Source organism: Natator depressus, chromosome 2, assembly GCF_965152275.1.
Source record: "Natator depressus isolate rNatDep1 chromosome 2, rNatDep2.hap1, whole genome shotgun sequence".
Taxonomy (NCBI): domain Eukaryota; kingdom Metazoa; phylum Chordata; order Testudines; family Cheloniidae; genus Natator; species Natator depressus.
The window spans coordinates 59,054,798-59,077,253 of NC_134235.1; the positions used below are offsets into that span (position 1 = coordinate 59,054,798).

Consider the following 22,456-nt stretch of genomic DNA (forward strand, 5'->3'; position numbering starts at 1 on the left):
GTAATGAGAGTGATCAGGTAAGGTGAGCTATTACCAGCAGGAGAGCCGGGGGGGGGGACCCCTTTTGTAGTGATAATCAAGGTGGGCCATTTCCAGCAGTTGACAAGAACAGTACGGGGGAAATAGTTTTCGTTTGTGTAATGACCCATCCACTCCCAGTCTTTATTCAAGCCTAAGTTAATTGTATCCAGTTTGTAAATTAATTCCAATTCAGCAGTCTCTTGTTGGAGTCTGTTTTTGAAGTTTTTTTGTTGAAGAATTGCCACTTTTAGGTCTGTAATCGAGTGACCAAAGAGATTGAAGTGTTCTCCAACTGGTTTTTGAAGGTTATCATTCTTGACATCTGATTTGTGTCCATTTATTCTTTTACGTAGAGACTGTACAGTTTGGCCAATGTACATGGCAGAGGGGCATTGCTGGTACATGATGGCATATATCACATTGGTAGATGTGCAGGTGAACGAGCCTCTGATAGTGTGGCTGATGTGATCAGGCCCTATGATGGTGTCCCCTGAATAGATATGTGGACACAGTTGGCAACGGGCTTTGTTGCAAGGATAGGTTCATGGGTTAGTGGTTCTTGTAGGATTCATAAAGGTTTATGCGCTTGGCAACATTCAGGGCACACCCGGAGTGTTGTGTAGGAGTAGTGCACACACTGCTCCATCCAAGGGCATCAACCTTGGAATCTCGCCAAGATGATATGTATCGTGGGAAGCCTCTCAGGACTGGGCTCAAGGCCCGACAGCAAGGAATGCGGTAGATAGAAATTGGTAAATAAGAATGTTAAACAAAGCCAGTGTATTCCTTTTATCTGTTGGAGAATGTAATGCGCGGGGGGAGAGGGAGAATAAAGGGGAAGGTGGAAAGCTGACAGGCAGAAGTCGGTTAGCAGAGACCAGCCTGCTTGCTTGCTAAAAGCTGTGTTCTGTCTTGTCATTGAACCGCCACAGCTTCTGTTGTGTGGTTGCTGGTGAGTATTTGCTTCAGGTTGTGGGGCTGTCTGTAAGCAAGGACTGGCCTGTCTCCCAAGATCTGTGAGAGTGGTGGGTCGTCCTTCAGGATAGGTTGAGGATCCTTGATGATGCGTTGGAGAGGTTTTAGTTGGGGGCTGAAGGTGATGGCTAGTGGCGTTCTGTTATTTTCTTTGTTGGGCCTGTCCTGTAGTAAGTAACTTCTGGACACTCTTCTGGCTCTGTCAATCTGTTTCTTCGCTTCTGCAGGTGGGTATTGTGGTTGTGGGAGAGCTTGATGGAGATCTTATGGGTGTTTGTCTCTGTCTGAGGGGTTGGAGCAAATGCAGTTGTATTGTAGAGCTTGGCTGTAGACAATGGATCGTGTGGTGTGGTCTGGATGAAAGCTGGAGGCATGTAGCCGTCAGAAGGTTTCCGGTATAGGGTACTGTTTATGTGACCATCGCTTATTAGCACCGTAGTGTCCAGGAAGTGGATCTCTTGTGTGGACTGGTCCAGGCTGAGGTTGATGGCGGGAAGGAAATTGTTGAAATCATGGTGGAATTCCTCAAGGGCTTCTTTTCCATGGGTCCAGATGATGAAGATGTCATCAATGTAGAGCAAGAAGTGTAGGGGCATTAGGGGACGAGAGCGGAGGAAGCACTGTTCTAAGTCAGCCACAAAAAATGTTGGCATACCGTGGGGCCATGCGGGTACCCATAGCAGTGTCGCTGATTTGAAGGTATACATTGACCCCCAAATGTGAAATAGTTATGGGTGAGGACAAAGTCACAAAGTTCAGCCACCAGGTTTGTCGTGACACGATCGGCATTATCTCTACGTAAAAGAATAAATGGACACAAATCAGACATCAAGAATTATAACATTCAAAAACCAGTCGGAGAACACTTCAATCTCTTTGGTCACTCGATTATGGACCTAAAAGTGGCAATTCTTCAACAAAAAACTTCAAAAACAGACTCCAACGAGAGACTGCTGAATTGGAATTAATTTGCAAACTGGATACAATTAACTTAGGCTTGAATAAAGACTGGGAGTGGATGTGTCATTACACAAAGTAAAACTATTTCCCCATGTTTATTCCTCCCCCCACCCCTTTCCTCAGACGTTCTTGTCAACTGCTGGAAATGGCCCACCTTGATTGTCACTACAAAAGGTTCCTTCCCCCCCCCCACGCTCTCCTGCTGGTAATAGCTCACCTCACCCGATCACTCTCCTTACAGTGTGTATGGTAACACCCATTGTTTCATGTTCTCTGTGTATATAAATCTCCCCACTGTATTTTCCACTGAATGCATCTGATGAAGTGAGCTGTAGCTCACGAAAGCTTATGCTCAAATAAATTTGTTCGTCTCTACGGAGCCACAAGTACTCCTTTTCTTTTTCCCTATAAGTGAGTATTCTCCCTGTTCTGAAGAACTAAGACAGCGCCTGTGCTCTCAGAAGTGGGCTCCATCTAATCAAGCTGAGGTCAAAGCTGAAAATAAAATAATTTTTTGAATACCACTGCCAGCTGTGGAACTCAAGAACCTGTTAGTTACTTTTGAAGATGGATGTAGGAGAAGGAAGCTGCATCCAATTCAATGAACTGAAATCTTATGCAGTGTAGGCAAGTATATCCTATTGCCTCCTCACCCTGGGCTGAGCAACTCAGTAGGCCTCTTTAAAAGTAGAATTCAGTGAGGAGAGCCAATCTCTTTCTCAGGCTTTATCTTCTGGCATGTCTCCACCTAAGACCTGCCTCATCCTATGGAGGTTGAGCTACCTGACTAGTGTAATCCCTTCCAGGCAGGAACTGTCTCTTTTCATGTTTGTACATTGCCCAGTACAATGGGAGCTTTTAGACCATACTAATAATATCAATATTAATTATTATTTTTATTAGTAGTAGTAGTATGTGGTGACTACACAAGATGAGTGCCATTGAAGAGACCACACCCTCTCAGGAGAAGACTCCAGTCACTAAGAGGTTTAGCAAGGTCTGCGCTGCTAGAACCTTACCACCTGCTACACAACTTCTGAAGAACCATTACGACTGCCAGCTTTGAAATCCTGCTGTAAGTGGAACATCATAGGTCCACAGAGGTAGGGAAGAGATGAATATTTTAAAAGAAAAAAGCAGTGTGTTCTGTGAAGGAAAGGGCTGAATGCAAAGATGCATCCTTTGTGGGTGAAGCTACCTGGTTCAGGAAGTGGAGCAGTCCATGTTCTGGACCGGGGGAGGCCCCAAGCAGAATGCAGTATAGTAGTGAGAAATGCTGATCTACTTAGGGCAAGGGGGAAATGAAAAGGTTAGCTGTAAATAGTAAATGGTGACCTCAAATGAATTCCAAAGCAACAGTTTATGTCTGAGAAACAAGACAGGGACAGTAGGGAAAACATTTCACAATTTGTGTAAAGCAGGAGTATCTACAAAAAGCATCAACCACTAAAAGGGCCGTAATGAAAATTAGATGGTATTTGGTTTGTATTTTAAGTTTATTCAATTGTTGAAAGGCTCTTTAATCTTTTTATATATCCAAATTCTTCTGAGCTTAGAACCACATAAACAAACCACTAACTTCAAAACCATATGACTTAAAAAAAAGTGAGATGGAGTATCAAATTAAAGGTTCAATACTCCATTTAAAAAAAAAATTGCCAATCAGGAGTCAAAACTCTTCCATATGGTTTTCAAATTTATGTAAATGTGCTGTACTGAGAGAGATCAAATTTGATTTCTTAAGAATAGCTTAAAAGTTTCTCTAAAGAGTAAAATATCAAAATGTTATACCAATGTACAGTATATTAAGTAGTATTGCAAGTTGTAATTTTAGATTTTTAATTTTCCATACTGTAATAAGTATTTGGGGAAAATCCAACCTATTTAATTTTGTTCTAAGAAAAATTTACAAGTGTGCAAATTCACTAATATTTTCATTTTGAAAAATGTTATAATACAGACTAAATTCTATTAATGTAATAATTCCGGTATCTCTCTTATTGTTTTCAAATTCCCTTTTACCATCACAGAAAATGTGTGGAATTCTGGCCCCGCTGAAGTCAATGACAAAACTCCCATTGATTTCAGTGGGGCCAGGATTTCACACAAAGAATTTTATTACTCATAATATAGCATTTGTCATTAAGTGTCACCATCTGACAACAGACACTTACTTAGGTAAGTACATTTTTTTCTAAATTTGAGAGAAATTTGAGGTAAATTCAGATAACACTGTGTGTGATAACTGTTGCCATATGTCATTTACACAACAGAATAGGACTAACAAGGAAATAAGACCATCTATCATTAGATAAAGGTAATTCATTGTTGCAGATCTAAAGCAAACTTCAAAATCTTTACTAGTACAATGGAGATGAAAAACAGAATTGAATTCCTGACTTGTGTGTGTCTAAATTCTCAACAATCACTTGCACTGACATTTTCTGTAGAGGGATTTAGAAAGCAAATGATTTACTAGAAAGCACATGTCCTGATTTGCCAGAACTTAGAGAAACTGGATAAGTAACAAGTGAACCTATTGTTGATTTGAACGTTAATACAAAATTCTACAATAGACTACAAATATAAACTGCTAAAAACATAAAATGGACTAGTCAAACTAGAATTTTTACTGATTTCTTTAAACAGGAACTGTGAATTTAGCAAATTAAGGAAAGTTTCTTCATCCAGCCTATAGAATGAAATGTCTGACTAGTCCGACTGCACCATTGTTACTGTGAGAAGCAAACTTTTGTTTTTACTCATTCAAAATACAGTAAGATTTACTGATGTCTGGCAATATATTTGTAAATCCTCTCCTTCTTCAGTCTTTCAAGTATACATGCTTTCATTTGTTATGAGGGCTATACAAAGAGTTGCTCAAACCTGTGGTTTGTGGTATTTAGTGCTGTTCAGACAGCTCACATGAATATTTCATTATCTCATAACGAGACAGGCAGGGGAGTCCTTATAAATATATTGGACCAAAATCCGAATGAATAGGGCTTACACATAGGTTATTTGCAAGGGTGCTCAGCACCAAATCTTTCTCCTTCCCCAGTCCATGTAAAACCTGAGGTGTCTCACTGTAGCCACTACTGCAGTAATATCCACATAACTGGCACTCCTACATTATGGAAAAATTTGACCAGCAGATTTCCCAGTGCACAGATCCACGGGCTTTCTTCCATCCCCTCCAAGTCTCGTGTATACACAGCACTGCCACAGAAAGCATAGCTCCACACTTTGCATCAGGAACAGAATCCCCTGGCACAGACTTTCTTCCCCTCCTCTATAAGCAGCAGAACTCTTCCTATTCCGCTACCCTGGAGCCTTTCTCCGAGACCTTCTGAAGGTGTCAGGATTTTGCCTATAGTACAGAGTCAGGCAAACCACAGTAGTAAGATACAATTTTATTTCATCTATTCACATATCCAGTAAGTACCTTCACAAGATATTTATGTATTATGTATACTTTAAATAAACAGGAAAGTTTCTGCTTTCTCTACTGAAATTATATTACTTGTAGGTACTGAAACAAGGACAGCTAAGGTGGTCTGGAAATGTGAACAGTGAAAGAAACTGGGATCCATTACCTACTGGGATTTGCTTTTCCATAGCGATCACAGCAACTCAACACAATGAAAAGTAAAGAAAATCTCTCTCTGCACTTTGTAGTATGTTTGAAGAAAAAATGATCTTCTTATCATTCGGAGCCCATGAAATCTTCAGTATCTGCACAACAACAAAACAGGAAAGTTTCCTACCTCCTGTTCCAGGCCAGTCTGACTATTGTAATAGCTGAACTTACTAAACATAGACAAAAATCTTCCTATTTCCTGTGGGTACAGCCTTACAGTATATGGGAAGAAATTAACACAGTCAGACTATACAGACTATAACTATCAACTTCCAGGCATTATTTTTAATAAACAGGATCTCATGCAGTTTCAAAGGAGATGATATACCTATACTGAGGAATCTTTGAAAGAAAAGAAAAGGTTATATTTTCAGGACCATATTCATCTACTTTACTGCACCTCTACCACAAATATAGAATGTTCCAGGACCGAATATGAAATACATTTGAACAATTTCCAATCAATTCTACAACATCCATTCTTTGTTTAGCTATAGTATCATACTATTTGCTGCTGTTACTCAACAAAATCTTACTACCAAAGATATTTACAGTTAGGGCCTAGAGCTGACTTAGATACAGTAGTTGTGAGTATTTGAGAGTTTTCCTCTAATTCTGATTTTTAATATATTATCTTGAATCTTTGTGAATTCCACTTGTATTATGATGATGGACAACTCCACAACCTATTTCATTTTCAAAATGTTAACAAAAGCCAGTACATGTTTTAATTGCAGAAGATATTTTTCTCCTTACTGAAAAACTTGCTATTATCCAAAAGAAGGATTATATATTGCACCTTTAACATAATTCTCAAGAACTAAGCATTATGGAGGTTATCAAGTTCAATGTATAATAGCTGGAAAAGAGAACATAAGATCCTTATACAAAGAGAAACAACACTTTCATATACCACAAATTGATTGTAAAAGAGGAGGTCTAAAACTAGACTTTTTCCCCAAATCAGAACCCACATTTTCATCGACCTTCCAACATACAGCTATGGACTAACATCTGCACAACTCAACACATTAAAAATCAATGGATGCATGTCCCATCAACATATCTACTACAAGATCTGGAAATCTCATCAGGTAGATTTTGGGCTGCAAAGTTACATTTATACCCATCCTCACTGCCAGAAGTGCTGATAATTATTGCTCCCCCTTCCATTCCATCCTTCTTCACCCAGTCAGCTTGTCTTCCTCCTTCCAGTTGTCTTCCCACCAAGTAGAAGATATTTCCCTTCTTTTTTCATGCAAATATTGCCTAATTCACCACAGGCTCTCCTATACTTCCACACCTCCCACATTCTTCCTAATTGTTATTTTTCCCCTTTTTCTCTCCCCACTCTTGACTTCAGTGAGTCCTTTGAGACCTTTTCTTTCAACTCCCTTTTCCCGCATATTGTTTGGTAATGCCTCTTCACACACATTCCCTATTGTATTCGCTGACCATTGTAAATTTCAGGGACAGCTTCCCCCTACTTTGTGTTCTGCTACCACAAGGAGTAAAGGAAAAGGAAACATGTACATCCTTAATCAAGGGTCTCAATACACTTTACCTAAGAACAGTGAAGGATGGAGGCTCTCAAATGTCCTTCATTCTGGGGAAAGTCATTCATTTTAGTCCCAAAATCACCTATGCATCACATAAATTTTGCATCTCCTCACTTATACTATTGAAAGTTGTTTACATAAAAAATAAAGAAACATGAAATTGAGGCTATAGAAAGAATGAATCCCACAGCAGTTTAAATTTCCTATATGAGTAATTCTGTGGTGACCCTCATTTTGGGTCTTTGTCATACATTGCAACATGCACTTGAACTTTGGCAAGTTGGGAGGTATGCTAAAAGAAAAAAAAATAATTTCCCTTTTCTTATAGGGAAACAAAGTCAGGTGTCCCTTAGTATTTTAAATTACACTTTCCTGAATTTTCAGTTTATTTCAAAATCACAAATTTGGATGTGCCAAAAATTAATATTTGTGCTTTCAACTGTGTGTGTTATGAAGCTGAAAGAGAAAAAGGCCAAAATGCATTTTCACTTGTAGTGGAAAGAAGTGTCTATTGCTGTAAATTTGGTTAAGGTGACCATTTCTACAGAGACATCTTATGAAAAACTGGAACACATGTCAATTTTCTTCATGCTTTAAATGATTCTTAGAAAATATATTTTTACATGGCATAAACAGGAACTAAACAGTATTAAATGTTTTACGATTCAATTCAAGTTGACAAGACACATAACTATACCAATTCCAGTAACATTTCAGATGTGCCACAGTTACCCCTTCCTTCTACCCCATGAGGTCCGTTGTAATGACCTTCTAATGAAAGGATACTTTGTACAGCGTTGAGCTTCAGTTGCTTTCTCCCACATTAAAATCTCATATGTAACTATCCTTATAGCTGCCCCTTTTTACAATGCTCAGAAATTACAGATCCCTCGAATAGTGTCATAAAGCATGTGAGCTGTGCCACTTCTTCTAGCCTTTTGATCAGCAGTATGTTTACATTACTTAGATAAGGTAAATCTTAAATAGACCAAATAATATAGTGAAGCAATATTCCAGTGTTGTTACTCAACTGTATGGGGTCCAAAAAATCAGCAGCTTCATTTTACAATATTTAATTTTAATGAAATAGCTTTGCATTTTTAGTACCTAGTTTATGAGAAGGTCACAGTGGGGACTAAATTAAGAGGTAAAACATGGCTTCCTGGGTTTACAAAAGAAACGGAGAAAATCCTAAAAATGTTCAAAGTGAGAAAAAATATTTTTCACGTTCCATTTTTCTGAGTCTCATTATGCTCATTACAATAATATAAGGTCAAATTTAGATTATTTATTGGACAAGAATACAAACCAATGAATCATTCGGCAGTTACTGTACATTTAGATGTTTAGCACTTCCTAAGCACATTAATTCCTTAACTGGTATTTTTATCCAGAGAAGTTATATACAGTGTACTTTGCTTCTTGTTTCAGACATACAACTTCCATATTTAAAACTCAAAGATTATTTCTGATAAAAAATGGGAAATACAAATGTAAATTCTTGTTTACTGATTTATGTTTGATTATGATTCTGTCTGAACAGTCCAATACCATCAATATCTTTAGGAGGAATAAAATATAAAGTGCATTTAACATAAATTAGTTGAGCAAGTGGTGTTGGCCTTGTTCTTCAGCTATTATTACAAGGCAAAATTTCATTTAAACATATGAAGCATGTAAACGTCAAGTACGAGCATTGCAAAATACTCATTTCAAAGTTAAAATGTAGGAAAAATCTATCCAGAGGAAACCTAATAGATCACGGGAGTACTTCTGCTCAAAGCCAACTTTAAAATTTTAATAAGTGCCTCCATGGAAAGAGCAGAGAACAGGTGGTTTATCATGGGCCATTTTCAGAAAGACATTCCACCAGCTACTCTTGTACCTCAAAAAAACAAGTATAGAGTAAAACCCCTGTTCTCTCTGCTATTTCCACATCTGCTCTCTTCAAGGCTAACTGACTTTTACCTTCCAGCAGTATTCTTGCACCTCTGCTCTGAACTGCTACAAATCCTATGGTACTTCTACTCTGTGCTCCTGCAGAGCTAGTTTCCTAGCAAGCTTCACCCACACACCTGACAATGACAGCTGGAGGCAGGAGCTACTTCAAAGCAAATGGGCGTACAAAATGCATTGAAGCCGGACTGCCAAAAGCACAAAGTTGAGGCAGGAGTTTAGTCACAACCTCAAATTATTTCATTGCAGCAACAGTGGCAGTCTCTAAAATCTTAGCTCTGCCCCTACAATGATGTATCATGGATAACGTGGCTTGTAAACAGCCTACAGGGAATAATACAATTTCTACAGAATGAAACTGGCTTTGAAAAATTGTTCTTACACAATCTCTCAGAGATGTTTTTAGTAGGCAAACATTCTTTTAGCATCAAATATACATAAGAAAAAAAGATAGCCTTGTAATTAAAGCATAGGGCTGGAAACCAAGATATCTAGGTTCTATTTTTGGCTCTACTACCTCTGGGACCCAAAGTCACAATCTCTCTGACCATGAACCTAAACTTCCCCATGTGCAAGGTTGCTGAGGCTTAATTTATTAATGACTGTAAAACATTCAGAGATCTTTGAAAGGAAACTGTTATAGAAGTACGAGGTACTACCTGTTGTTCCACTTGTTGAGCCAGTGTATCACAGAGGAAAGAATTACCTCGATATTTATGTTTGAGTTTCGTCCTGGATATCGAATATTTGCTCAACACTGAGCCTATGAATCTGCCCAGCCATTTTGAAGGTCAGATAGGGAAAAATGCATAGGCGTAAATACAAAAAGTTAGCACACATTCCTAAATATCTTCACAAGCAAACTAACTAGATGCCCAGATACAACCAGGATGTTAGGTGTAGTGTAAGAATTTAGAAAGCTGAACCAACAAACTTCACCATAATTGCAGAAGGCACCAGAAGCCAACCGCATAGAGTTAACCGTTCCTCTCCTCTTGCTCAGCATCTTTTTCAGTGCTCAGCTTATACCCAAGTCAAATTCTGTGAGGCTGAGCCTTTCAAACCCAATTTCCCTTTCTCCATCAGGCCAGAAGTTCAGTCAGTTTATTTCCTCCCCCATATTAACATTTTCCAGAAGAGAAGATAGGCTTGAATTTTTCAAGGGCAACAGTCCTGCTCATTCAAAAACAGATTACAACAAAGATGCATTTATATTAGTTTACAGCAAAGACAGACCAAGGAGAAAACCCAATTAAAATATGAGACATCTGTACTGAGTACAGTGTAGTATAACCCAGTGTATTCAAAGCAAAATAAGTTACTTAATAGACAGCCCCCTTAAAAGCTCTGGCCTTTTTATTATTGTCAGTCCTCGAGTGAACCTTGTCCTTAACTCATTGAGATAGGAAACACCTTTCTTGACAATAAACTTTGTAAAATATCTCAACTGTTTTCCTTTATGGGGAAATAAATAAACCACTTTTAATACAGCTTATCATTTACCTTGATAAAGGCCACAGGTGGTGCTGCTGATATTTAATTTTGCCTGACTAAGAATAGAGTAACACATTCAGGTTTTTCCTCACTTTGTAATGCCTAGACAAGTTAAAAAACAGCAGAAATTGGAAGTGAATGGAAAAAGATGCTGACTTTCTATGGTAATTGTGTTTGCACTTCCTTTAGACTTTTTATGATGTAGCAGCCATAGAATTTGTGAGGGGTAAGAGGGGGAAGTTAAACTGAGGAGAGGAAAAGGAAATCACATAATCTTATCAAAAAAATGCAGCCAGCCAAAATCCTTCCCTTCCATTCATTCAAAAACCTTTTATAAAATATAAATACTATAATAATTAGTGACTTCATAACAGTATGTATAATTGTAATTGATTAATATTTTTCCTAAGAAGTTTGTACCAAACTACAACTATAAAAGAGTATTTCAGAAGTAACGCGTGTGTGAGAGGCCCAGGAAGCTTACGGCACTATGTAGCACTACCATTTGGTATCTAATTTCAGCCTCCAAGCTCTTCATTGCTGGTAATGGCTCGAAACACAGAGGGTGAAATCCTGCCCCACTGAAGTCAATGGGAGTTTTGCCATTGACACCAATGGGGCCAGGATTTCACCCAGAGCCTTAAACCTCAGGGGAGAGAATACCTGGCATTTTTCAACTTGTTCCTCTGGCCAACGTGCAGAGAAGCACTGCTGGACTCCAAAAGGAGCTGTGTGGGGCCCATGGGAACATGGGTCCTGAAAAGTCATTCCAAAAAAGACTATTCAGTTTAGATCTAGTTAGCTTGCTGCTCCATATTTAAAACAAAAGATGCAATTTTAGTTTTACATAGTGTATCATATATAAATTAACAGAGACAATTAAGGGTATCTATTGTATTCTCTAAAATGTCATCTCATGACCAATGTTAACACTGATGAAGCCACAAAAGTTAAAATTAAAAAGCACCATGACATTATCTTAAATATCATTCCTATTTTTTTCCTCCAGAATTAAGTGACTAATCTTCCCTTCACTCCACACCCAGAAGGGCAGGGGTTTATGGAAAAGTTTAGTTTATAGATTTTAAATACAGTCTTCCCTTTCATTGGAAAAATCAAGATTTTTTTAATGTTCTTTGAGCTGTATGAAATGGCATGATTAGCAAAATAAAGTGCTGTACTTCCAAGTGTTGGAGAACTCTGAATGCAAATTGGCTGGTGACATAGTACTCAAAAACATCAAGTAATTCAAAGTATTCTTTAGCTATAGAAACACGATGTCCTTTAAAAATGCTTTCGTGCCTTAGATAACATTTATTGTTTGCAGTAATGTTAGCTGTATTTATTAGTGTTCTTTAGCTACCATACTTTAACTTTCCTATAAAAGCAAATAAATATTGGCATCCAATTCAAACTCCAAATGCTAGAATGAAATACTCTAACAATAAAGGCTATGCTTCAGTCAGATACATAAGCACATGCATAACTTTAAGTGTATGTCTAGTCCTATTCATGGCAATGAGACTACTAGTATGCTTAAAGTTATGCAAGCGCTTACGTACTTTTCTGAAATGGGACCATATGTCCAGTTATTAGTGAGGTATCAACTGAATTTGTATATGACATGCTATTACAGTTTGTCACACAGAAGACTCAGAAAAAGGAAAGAATAATTTTAATATAATCTGGTCCTCTCAAAGGTTTATCTCTGATGTGTGTAGGCTAAAAACACCAAAAATAGGCCAATAGGAGAAATCACATATAGATGTGACAGCAATGCCCAATTCAGTAATGAAAGTATTTACCCAACTTGACATACCTCTGCTGTATTTCACGTAAAATACACACCAACCTGGAAAAACTGTGATACAAATTTACCCACCCAGACAAAAAAGTCTTCTTGACCTTCCTTACCATGATAATGATAACAGATGAGGAATGACTGGGGGAGAAAGGAATTTTGTTTATCTAACCAAAATATTCTCAGTGACTGGGCAAGCAGAATTTTACAATTCAGATACATTCTAAGACTACAGTGCCTTATTGTTAGGGCCCTACCAAATTCATGGCCATGAAAACCACATCACAGACTGTGAAATCTGGCTATTGTAGGGGAGGGGAAGGACTGGGAGTGCTCCAGCCAAGGGCTCCTACCGTGCGCCAGGCTCCAGCTGCTAGTCCCAGCGTGGGCTGGGGAGGGATGGGACTTCCTCTTCCCCTGCGGCGGCTGCTCCCAGAGCCGGGTCAGACCCATCTCCAGGAACCTTCCGCAGCTGCAGGAAGCTCCACAGCTCCTGGCTGGGAGCCCAGCTCTGAAGGCAGCGCAGAAGTGAGGGTGGCTGTCAGCCCCCAACCCGAGCAGGAGGCTGGGACCCCAGCTGTCAAACCCTGACCCAGGCAGAAGGCTGCCATGAAAACCAGGACATATGGTAACCCACTGTCCATACCCTGCAATCTTCACTTCTGCGCTGTTGCTGGCAGTGATGCTGGCTTCAGAGCTGGGCACCCAGCCAGCAGCCGCTGCTCTCTGGCTGCCCAACTCTGAAGGCAGTGTCCCGCCAGCAGCAGTGTAGAAGTAAGGGTGGCAATCTCGCAACCCCCTACAATAGCCTTGCAACCTCTGCAACCTCCTTTTGGTCTGGGACCCCCAAGGTAGCAACACCATGAAATTTTAGATATAAACATCTGAAATGGTGAAATTGACTATTTTTAAAATCCTATGACCATAAAATTGACCAAAATGGACTGTGAATTTGGTAGGGCCCTACTTATTGTACATAGTCCATTTACTTCAGTAGGTCTTGAAGAAGCATTTGTGTCAATATCTTCAATCTTTCAGGTTTTCAATTCTAATATTAGAAGGAATTTTACTTTAGGGCTGATAAATCTATTATGATTTATGTTATTTTCTCACACAAACTCCACCTCATGTTATCTATTGTCCGTTTCTTTTACCAATTCCTCCTAAGTCAGGAACTATGGTTTATAATAACATGGAATTCCAGTCATTCCCCCTTGTAATCCCATTGCTGCTCAAATCATCTTGTGTTATCACGCCTTAACAGGGCACATTTGATTATAAGGCATAGAATGGTCACATGAAAATTCCTTCCCGAATATTTTATAGGTCAGCTTGCCAAAAATGTAAAAAAAATCACCATCATGACCACATAGACGTCTAATATTTTCATTTCATTTTCAGTATTGGAATTATATTGACATTGTTAGACTAACAGAACTTGTTCAGAACCATATGTGATGAATGTTAACAAAAAAATGTTATCAGGCAGCTGGTAAAATGGGGTATGGAGTCCTTTACCTCTCAGAATCTACCCCAGATTGATAGTGACTGAAAGTTAGTACTGACTTCATATTTGATCTCACACAGTAGCCTGTGTGAAATAGTGATCAGATACCACAATGATGAGCACCACCACAGTGCCTATAACAAGAGATAGTAACCTTAGTGTAGTTCGTAAGAGGCATGCAAATAACATAGAAAACATCTGCACAACGAATAAACTTTTTGACAGTTTTAGCAAAAATTCCAAGGATTGAATGGGCCTGGAGAACAAATTACCCTTATCCTAAGTTAGGGTCCCTGATTGAAGCCCATTGACAGGATAGTACATGGAAACCACCCAGACCTGAACGAGTTCTACAGATAAACAAAGGACTCTAATCTTCAATGTTGTTAATCCCAAATCTTTCATTAACATTGCATTCACTTTCAAAATGAGAAAAATGACACCATCAAGTAATTTCTCATGGTTTAAATGTCTTTGTTCCCACTTCGTCACAATAGCCTCATTGAGGTTTTTCACACAAGTTTCCCTATTAATTTTGGCCTTTTTCATTTACCAAGCTAGTTTTATTTATTTCCAATATTTAACATATCTGAAAATATGACCATTTTTAACAACTTGAATTTCTGCACCATCTTGTCTAGTCAAACTAGCTTGCCATATACACCAGGGTCTCTTGTGTTGTAATGTTTGTAATTGTAGCTAGTTGCCTCTCCAAAAATAGCATAATACATTGCATTCTGTGGGCCTCACAAAAAAAGGCCCTGATCTCAAGATGTAATAAATATTTTCTGATCCTATTAATTTCAAACCATAAAATTTTTAAAAGCATGAGGGATAGATCCACAAAGGGTCTTAAGTGTCACAGTGCTCGGCCTTCCATTGCCTAATGTTCTTGTGCTGTGCCACCCAGTGAAATCCACAGCTCCACGTCAGATGCCTAAGACCTCTATACCTAGAGAGGCACCGAACAATGGGATCCACAAAGGCCAGCATGCTGAGCAGAGAGCTGCCTAAGATAACCAATAGGAAATACATATGAGTGGGGTGTGGCCTAAGCCCTACCCCCTCAAAGGGAGTTAAGCACCTAAGTCTGGGTCAGAGGGAGGCACCTATCTTCATTGGATTCTCAGTCATGAACCCTCTCCTGAAATTAGGCACCTAATCTCTTTCTTGCAAAAAACACAGAAGGAATTGACGCCACTGTCCCCTTTATAACTTTTAGCCCATTGGTTAACACACTGGCCAGGGTTCAATTCCCACCTCTTCCTGATGTGGAACAGGAATTTGAAGTTGTACCTCCCTCCTCTCAGGAGGGTGTTCTAACCACCAGGCTATGGGGTATTTTGGGGAAGGTGTCTCTCAATCATTTCTTTTGAAGCTCTTCCACTGTATATAGAGACCCAGATTCCAGTTCCCCTCCTCCAATGGGTGTTTAATAATTTATACATTCTGGAACTGCTTCAGTGTAATAAACTGGTCCCAGAATACCCCATAGTCCAGTGGTTAGGGCACCCTCCTGGAAATGAGAAGACCCAACATCAAATCCTTGCTCCACATCAGGCAGGGGAGGAACCGAATCCACGCTTTGAAAACCAAAACCCTATAAAGGAGTCTCAAGTTGGATACCCAAAGACTGAGTATCCCAAATAACTGGTCACTTGTGAAAATGTAAACATTATAATTATTGTGAGGTAGATCAAATATGGGTCTGAAAACCAAACCTTGGACAAAGTCACTTCAAAATCAATATTTGTGCCAATAAGCACAGCATGGTTGCTAAATGGAAGCATAGTCTAATACAGTTTTACTACCACTTTCTCTCTTTTTTTAATATTCAAATATAAAAGCAAAAGACATTGGCCCACTGATAGTTTTACATAAACAAATGGACAAAAAGGCTACTCTGTAGATCTTATTTCACTCCACTGTCTGTGCTTTTATTCTCCTTGTCATAGCCAAGTTGAGACTTTCCTTTGCCATGATAATAAGCAGAAAGTTCAGAGATCTCCAAAAAAAAAAAAAAAAAAAAAAGCAGGAAGTTTGCTGTTTGAAAGATTGCCCCTTCAGAGGAGATGGGGGAGGAGAGAAAAGAATGTCAGGGCTATTATGGAAGACCCTCTGCAAAACCAAGCAGATGACTTGAGATTTGTTTATCCCAAAGAGGCCTTAAAGTAATGCTGTTGATGCTGGGTGCAAATGGGAAAGGGAAGAAATGTTATGATGTTTGTCTTATCATTCCATAGTGGAAATAGTGCTTTCTTTGGCTCTATCAGAGGATAACTTCAGCAGAAAGCAAAAGTTTCTGCAACTACCTGATTTGAATCTAACAATAAATCATGTTGTTAACACTGATTTTAAGACACAGAATGAAGCTAAAACTTACTGCTACAACATACTCTAAGATACACTTTTTAAACAAGAAACCGTTCCTTCAACTCTCCATCCAATCACTACATTACAAAGGCTGGTTTAAATTGGAGAATATGGGGGTAGAGGAAGGGGTGAATGCCACATGTGGCTTTAATACGCAACAGCTGCTGTAGATCAGAACCCCCCTTTGCTCTTTCTGTGACCCCCCCACCAGAATACTATGTTTCAAGGGTTATTGTAAATAAAAGGACTGCACTGTGCTGCTGTCTGAACAACGCAGGGAGACTGAAAAGATCGTTGAACAAAGTGTACCTGAATCTCACTGCACTCCATTCTTGGATGCCAGTCCCAGATCAATTGTTTGTTTCGTGGTAAATTCCCTGAAAAAGTGCACCTAGGGCCAGCCATTTACAAGCCACTTCGCTTCAGTCTCTTTAAAGCAACAGAGAAACAACAGCTACTTGCGATCAACTGATTGACTCGGGAAAACTGTTTCACCCGGCTCTGCCTCCGACCCTGTTTGTTTGGGTCTCTCGCCCTCTCCCCCACAGGCGACAGCCCCAATTCCTTGGTGTTGCCCCCCCCCCCCGTAAACCTGTGAGGGCGGGAAGGGGGTGTTGTTCCTGTTCAACAAATCACTTGTTCCATTAGCCACCAATGAACCCAGCTTCGTGAAACTTAACTCACCGACACCAGGAACTCCAAAGTGCCCACATAGTCCCGCTCAGTCTTCAGAAGCTCGTTCAAAACGCACACCCTGAGGCGAAGCTGTTTCTCCAGGTCCTTCCCGCTTTCCCCTTTCCCTTCCCCTTTGCTTTCTTCTGTCATTGTTCCCCAAAGCGAAGCCTCGCTCCCAGCTCCTGCTTCTCCCAGCTCCTCTGCTGTTTGCAGCCACCAATAGGAAACGCTGCCTCAGTGTTTCCTCCAGCAAAGTTCAGATGGGACAACAAAAGACCCCACTCAGTTACATAGCGCGGGGCTGGTCTTCCGTGGCTTGCAGGCTGTTAACCAGACGCGCTCACTCTTCCACTGCTCAAGAAGTGGTTTGAGGGCCAGAGGAGCAAAGCAATAAAAATGCGTGTGTTCTCTTCCAGTAAGGAAGGGGGCACAGCCTGTAGGAAATGATGGTCACCGGCTGCCTGCTCTCCCAGCGCTCTGTGTGACTGCGAGGTGGGAAGGCTTCAGCAGCTCGGGCAGCTTGGACATTAATCAAAAGCTCTGTGTCCATGTGACTTCGACCCCTTCCCCCTGAGCCAAATCTCAGGAAAAAGGAAAGGAAGCACAACCTTGGGAAAGACTGCGTGCCAGCAACTGCCTGTTTCACACACACGCTGTGCGCTTTAGTCTGAGGCTAATTGGAGATCTCCAACTCGAGAGGATAAGAATTCACTTTAAAATGTCCCAGGCTCGCTAGACTGCTGGGATTCAGGCTGTTGTTTATCGCTTGGTAATAAGCAGCCAGAATGTGGTTTCTTCAACCCACGCATCCCCCTCTTCATATATAATTATAAACACACACATTATACACATATGTATATAATATATATTATAGCTACACGTTTTATACTCTGCCGCATACAGGCAAATACCTGTATCTCTGTGTGTGCAATCGTGTTGTATCCACTCATATTTTATATTCAACATTACACACACAACCAAGCACACTATAAACATACACAATAGTTTGGTTGGAGTTGTCCTGTTTTAAGGGAGCTATTAAATCTATCCAGGCCATGAGGTTTGCTCTTTGCACTTGGAAGTTCAGATTCGTATAATAAATGAAGACACTACGGGAATCTGACAGGAACCTTCACAAACACATTGTCATAAATATAAAGGGAAGGGTAAACCCCTTTAAAATCCCTCCTGGCCAGAGGAAAAATCCTCTCACCTGTAAAGGGTTAAGAAGCTAAAGGTAACCTCACTGGCACCTGACCAAAATGACCAATGAGGAGACAAGATACTTTCAAAAGCTGGGAGGAGGGAGAGAAACAAAGGGTCTGTGTCTGTCTATATGCTGCTTTTGCCAGGGACAGAACAGGAATGGAGTCTTAGAACTTTTAGTAAGTAATCTAGCTAGGTATGTGTTAGATTATGATTTCTTTAAATGGCTGAGAAAAGAACTGTGCTGAATAGAATGACTATCCCTGTCTGTGTGTCTTTTTTGTAACTTAAGGTTTTGCCTAGAGGGATTCTCTATGTTTTGAATCTAATTACCCTGTAAGGTATCTACCATCCTGATTTTACAGAGGTGATTCCTTTACTTCCATTAAAAGTCTTCTTGTAAGAAAACTGAATGCTTTTTCATTGTTCTAAGATCCAAGGGTTTGGGTCTGTGGTCACCTATGCAAATTGGTGAGGACTTTTACCAAACCTTCCCCAGGAAGTGTGGTGCAAGGGTTGGGAGGATTTTGGGGGGAAAGACATGTCCAAACTACGTTTCCCGGTAAACCCAGTTAAAGTTTGGTGGTGGCAGTGGAAATTCCAAGGGCAAAGGGTAAAATTAATTTGTACCTTGGAAGTTTTAACCTAAGCTGGTAAAAGTAAGCTTAGGAGGTTTTCATGCAGGTCCCCACATCTGTACCCTAGAGTTCAGAATGGGGAAGGAACCTTGACACACATCCATCCTGTAGATGTGGGGTGTTAAAATGTAAGTGCATGTTTTAGTGAACAAATATCACCTTCACTTACAGAGGGGTCAAACTCAGACCTCTAATCTGAAACACCCTTCCCCCCATGCCGAATTTTGTGGGTACAGATGAAAGGTTTGGGTCTCTCAACCTGCGTGTAAGGTTTGCAACCGGAAACAATATTCAGAGACCCTCTTTTTAGGTTCCTCATTGAGGTGGTATATTTCCAACCAGTGTCCCAACAAGAGGGAGTGAAATGGAGCCTCTGGACCTACCCATGCCCTCCACCCAAGATGCTAGTCCTCTTAGTGCCTAAAGGAAGAAAAGGTGAAGAGACAAACCCACACAGCGTCTCTCACCTTTCCCTTCTTGCTACCCAGGGGAAAAGACAAAGACAGCCCTGCCTAGGAGGGCTCAGCCTTAGTTGTGAGAGGAGAGTATAAGGCTCCCATTAAAAAAAAAAAACCCATCTCCCAAGTAGTGGGTAGAGAATACATTAGTACAGCAGTTCCCCCCCCCCCCCAACTCCTTTCTCAGGTATTGGGAGCCAGGAAGGCAGCCACTATTAGAGGCAACATTTTTTGTCCACTCCCCTCAGATATCTGCTGGTAGCTTCGGTAATGGTGCCCAGATTAAGGCAACCAGGGGCCATAGGCACACCATGACACAGGGCCCCCAGTGCTCTGTCCTCCTCCCACACACACACTTGAAGTAGCCTTGGCAAAGAGACCCACCCCTTCCTAGAGAGACAGGGGCAGCAGCATGGGGCTCTCCTCTCCCCTGCGTCCCAGGTGTGGCAGCAGGGGACCCTCCCCTCAGGGTGGCTTAAGACATCCCCTTTCACCACCAGCCCCAGAGAGAAAGGAATAGCAGCCAGGGGGCCCTGCCTCCTTGGGAAATGGGTAACTGTAAAAGGGGTTCATGAATTTGTGATTTAATAGCAATTTAAAAAAAAATCTTCTTTAAATGGTCAGATGATCCAGGGCCCTCCAGCTGTGCACACAGCCAACAATGGATCAGTGCATTTTTATTACTCCTACCCTCACCCTCCGTCTCCTTTCCTCCTATTACTTGTTACCCTAGCTTGTCTAAAATCAGATCATAAACACAGCAGAGCAAAGATCATCTGGGGGCAGTACAGTCTCATGGATAGGTGCCAATATTGTAATTCAAAAATAGGGGAGAAACCCAGAGGTCCAGGGGCTACTTAGACATGATGGAGGGGTGGCTAGGCCAAATTTGAGTAGCACTGCAACCCTGTGCATCAGGTCAAATTGCCAACCAGCAGCAACTTGAGTGGCATTGAACCCTTGTTGAAATATGTGATAAAAAGTGTCCTGTGCTGATTTAGTATGGAATAAACAATATTTTATTTAAATAAGGGATGTCCCCCTTATAATACAAGAGTGTTGGCAGCCCTAGACTCCAAAGTCCTGGGTTCTAGTCCCAGTTCTGCCCCAACCTGCTGTGTGAGCTTCAACAAGTAGCTTCACCTGATTCTTCTCAGATGCTTTTCTATTTAGATTGCAAGATCACTGGGGCACAACTGTCTCCCACTACATGTTTGTACAGTGTCTAGTAAATGCAGTCCCAGTCTTGGTTTGGTCCTCTGGGTGCTACTGAAATATAGATAATAAATAGGGACCATGTCTTGCTGTGTTTGTATGGTGCCTGGCACAATGGAGCCACAGTCATGAGAGGATTTTTGATATTACTGAATCCTAATGTTGTAAGAATGAATGCTTGCTTTTGCCAGTGCCATGGCTCAGAGTGGGGCTGCTAGTGCCATTACCACCTTGAGGAAACACCTTTGACCATAGAGGAGTTCTTTAGTCAGCTACCCAGAAACTACGTTATCACAGGTGCTTCCCAGCCCCCCATCATGTTGTGATAACATAGACCTCTAGATGAACTAGTGTGAACATCCCACGCTACCCCACTGCCATCAGTGGGAAGGGAGAAAAGCTAGTATTCCCTCTCCACATACACTGTTGAGCCACTAAGTGATATTAATGTCTTCCCTATACCTAGGGGAGACATATTCTCAGTCAGCCTCCAAGCCACGAGCAAACAGGCAGAGGAAAAAAAAAAAACAAGTGACTCTCTGTTTTCTTTTCTCTCGTGTGCACAATTTAGATATCCCCATCACAAGTTGTATCATGAGCCAGCATTCAGAGAGAAGGCTCTGTCTCCTGTAAAGTAGAGAGTTTACTCCGCTAAGACACTAGGCAATTGTATAGATACATGTTTATGGGACATGTGTATGGTGCCTCTGGCAGTACCTACCCAACCTCCTGGGATCACGCTGCTCTCAAAGAGCCTTGGTAGTCCTACAGGCATTAGGCTGACGGAGTTATGACAGGATTCCTGATTTAAGGTCACCACTGTTATAACAATCTTCTTAGCATGCAAATATGCTTCAGTCTGCCTGCAAGTATGTTCACAGAGCATTTTTAGGTGCATTAGGGTTATATTGTCTAAAAGAACTCAGGGGAATAAGGGAGCTGTCTATAAAGCTCAGTATAGGTGGGACCTGAACCATAGCACACGCTATAGAATTCCTGTGGGATCTACTGCTACCTCTGCCTGTCCATGGGAAAGGTGATACGAGCACAGATGCTGATGAGGAGCAATAAAAAAGTAATCCAAAACCCTGGATTCTTCGATCTGTCTTATGCCTCTATTCTCTCCATTGGTCAACTGAAAAGGAATTGTGGCCAGCATCCTCAGGTTATCCATTCCATGTCCCCCTTTAGCGCCTCACAGAGATGCTCATTCTCTGCCCCTCTTTCCTGACATCTCTCTTTGATCTGCCTTGGAGTGGGAGGGGAGGAGAAAAAAACAAAATACAACCTGCATATTGCTGCTTATTAGTCAGCCCCACTCCTACCCTCCCTATTCCCTACTTAACTCCCTTTTCCATCCACAGCCTCTCTCTGCTTCTCTTTAAACAAAATGTGTGTTATTCACTTGTTCTGTTACATTTGCAGCTTTTGGTTGGGAAAGAAAGAACAGCAGCTTCCTTACTTTCAGAGTCATTCAAAAGGGTTCTGAGTTTGCAAAACAGCCACTTCCCAATACTGTAGCCACTGCCACTGGGCAGAATCAAGCCTAGCAGGCCAGGTTAAACTAACATGAAGAGGCTCAGGTGAATATTCAGCAGTTACTAGGAAGCTACATTCACAAGATCCTGTTGTATACATAAGGCCTAAGCTGTACACTAGGGGGTAAAATTTTCAAAGGCATCTAAATCACTTAAGAGCTTACATCCCATTCACTTTCAATAAGGCTCAGGCCATGTCTATGCTACAGGTGTTACAGCAGCACCGCTATGGCACTGTAGCTATGCTGCAGTTCTGCCATAGTGAAAATGGTTCCTACAGCAACAGAAGGGGGTGGTTCTGTCATTGCAGAAACTCCACCTCCCTGAGTGATGGTAGCTAGATTGACGGAAGCATTCTTCCATTGACCTAAATGCATCTACACTGGGGGTTAGGTCGTCATAACTTTGGCACTCAGCGATGTGAATTTTTCACACCCTTG

At 40.9% G+C, this 22,456-nt stretch overlaps 1 protein-coding gene across 2 annotated transcripts in view; it reads right to left on the reverse strand.

The window, feature by feature from the left end:
* Window positions 1-17,586, reverse strand: part of PREX2 (phosphatidylinositol-3,4,5-trisphosphate dependent Rac exchange factor 2) — a 289,511-nt gene extending 271,925 nt beyond the window's left edge. The window contains exon 1 of one of the 2 annotated variants that reach the window (XM_074944267.1): window positions 16,971-17,586. In XM_074944267.1, the coding sequence (XP_074800368.1) occupies window positions 16,971-17,111 (141 nt within the window). In that variant the 5' untranslated portion in view covers window positions 17,112-17,586. The remainder of the gene's footprint in view (window positions 1-16,970) is intronic. The other variant, XM_074944268.1, reaches the window with a different exon arrangement.
* Between the last annotated feature and the right edge of the window lie 4,870 nt (window positions 17,587-22,456).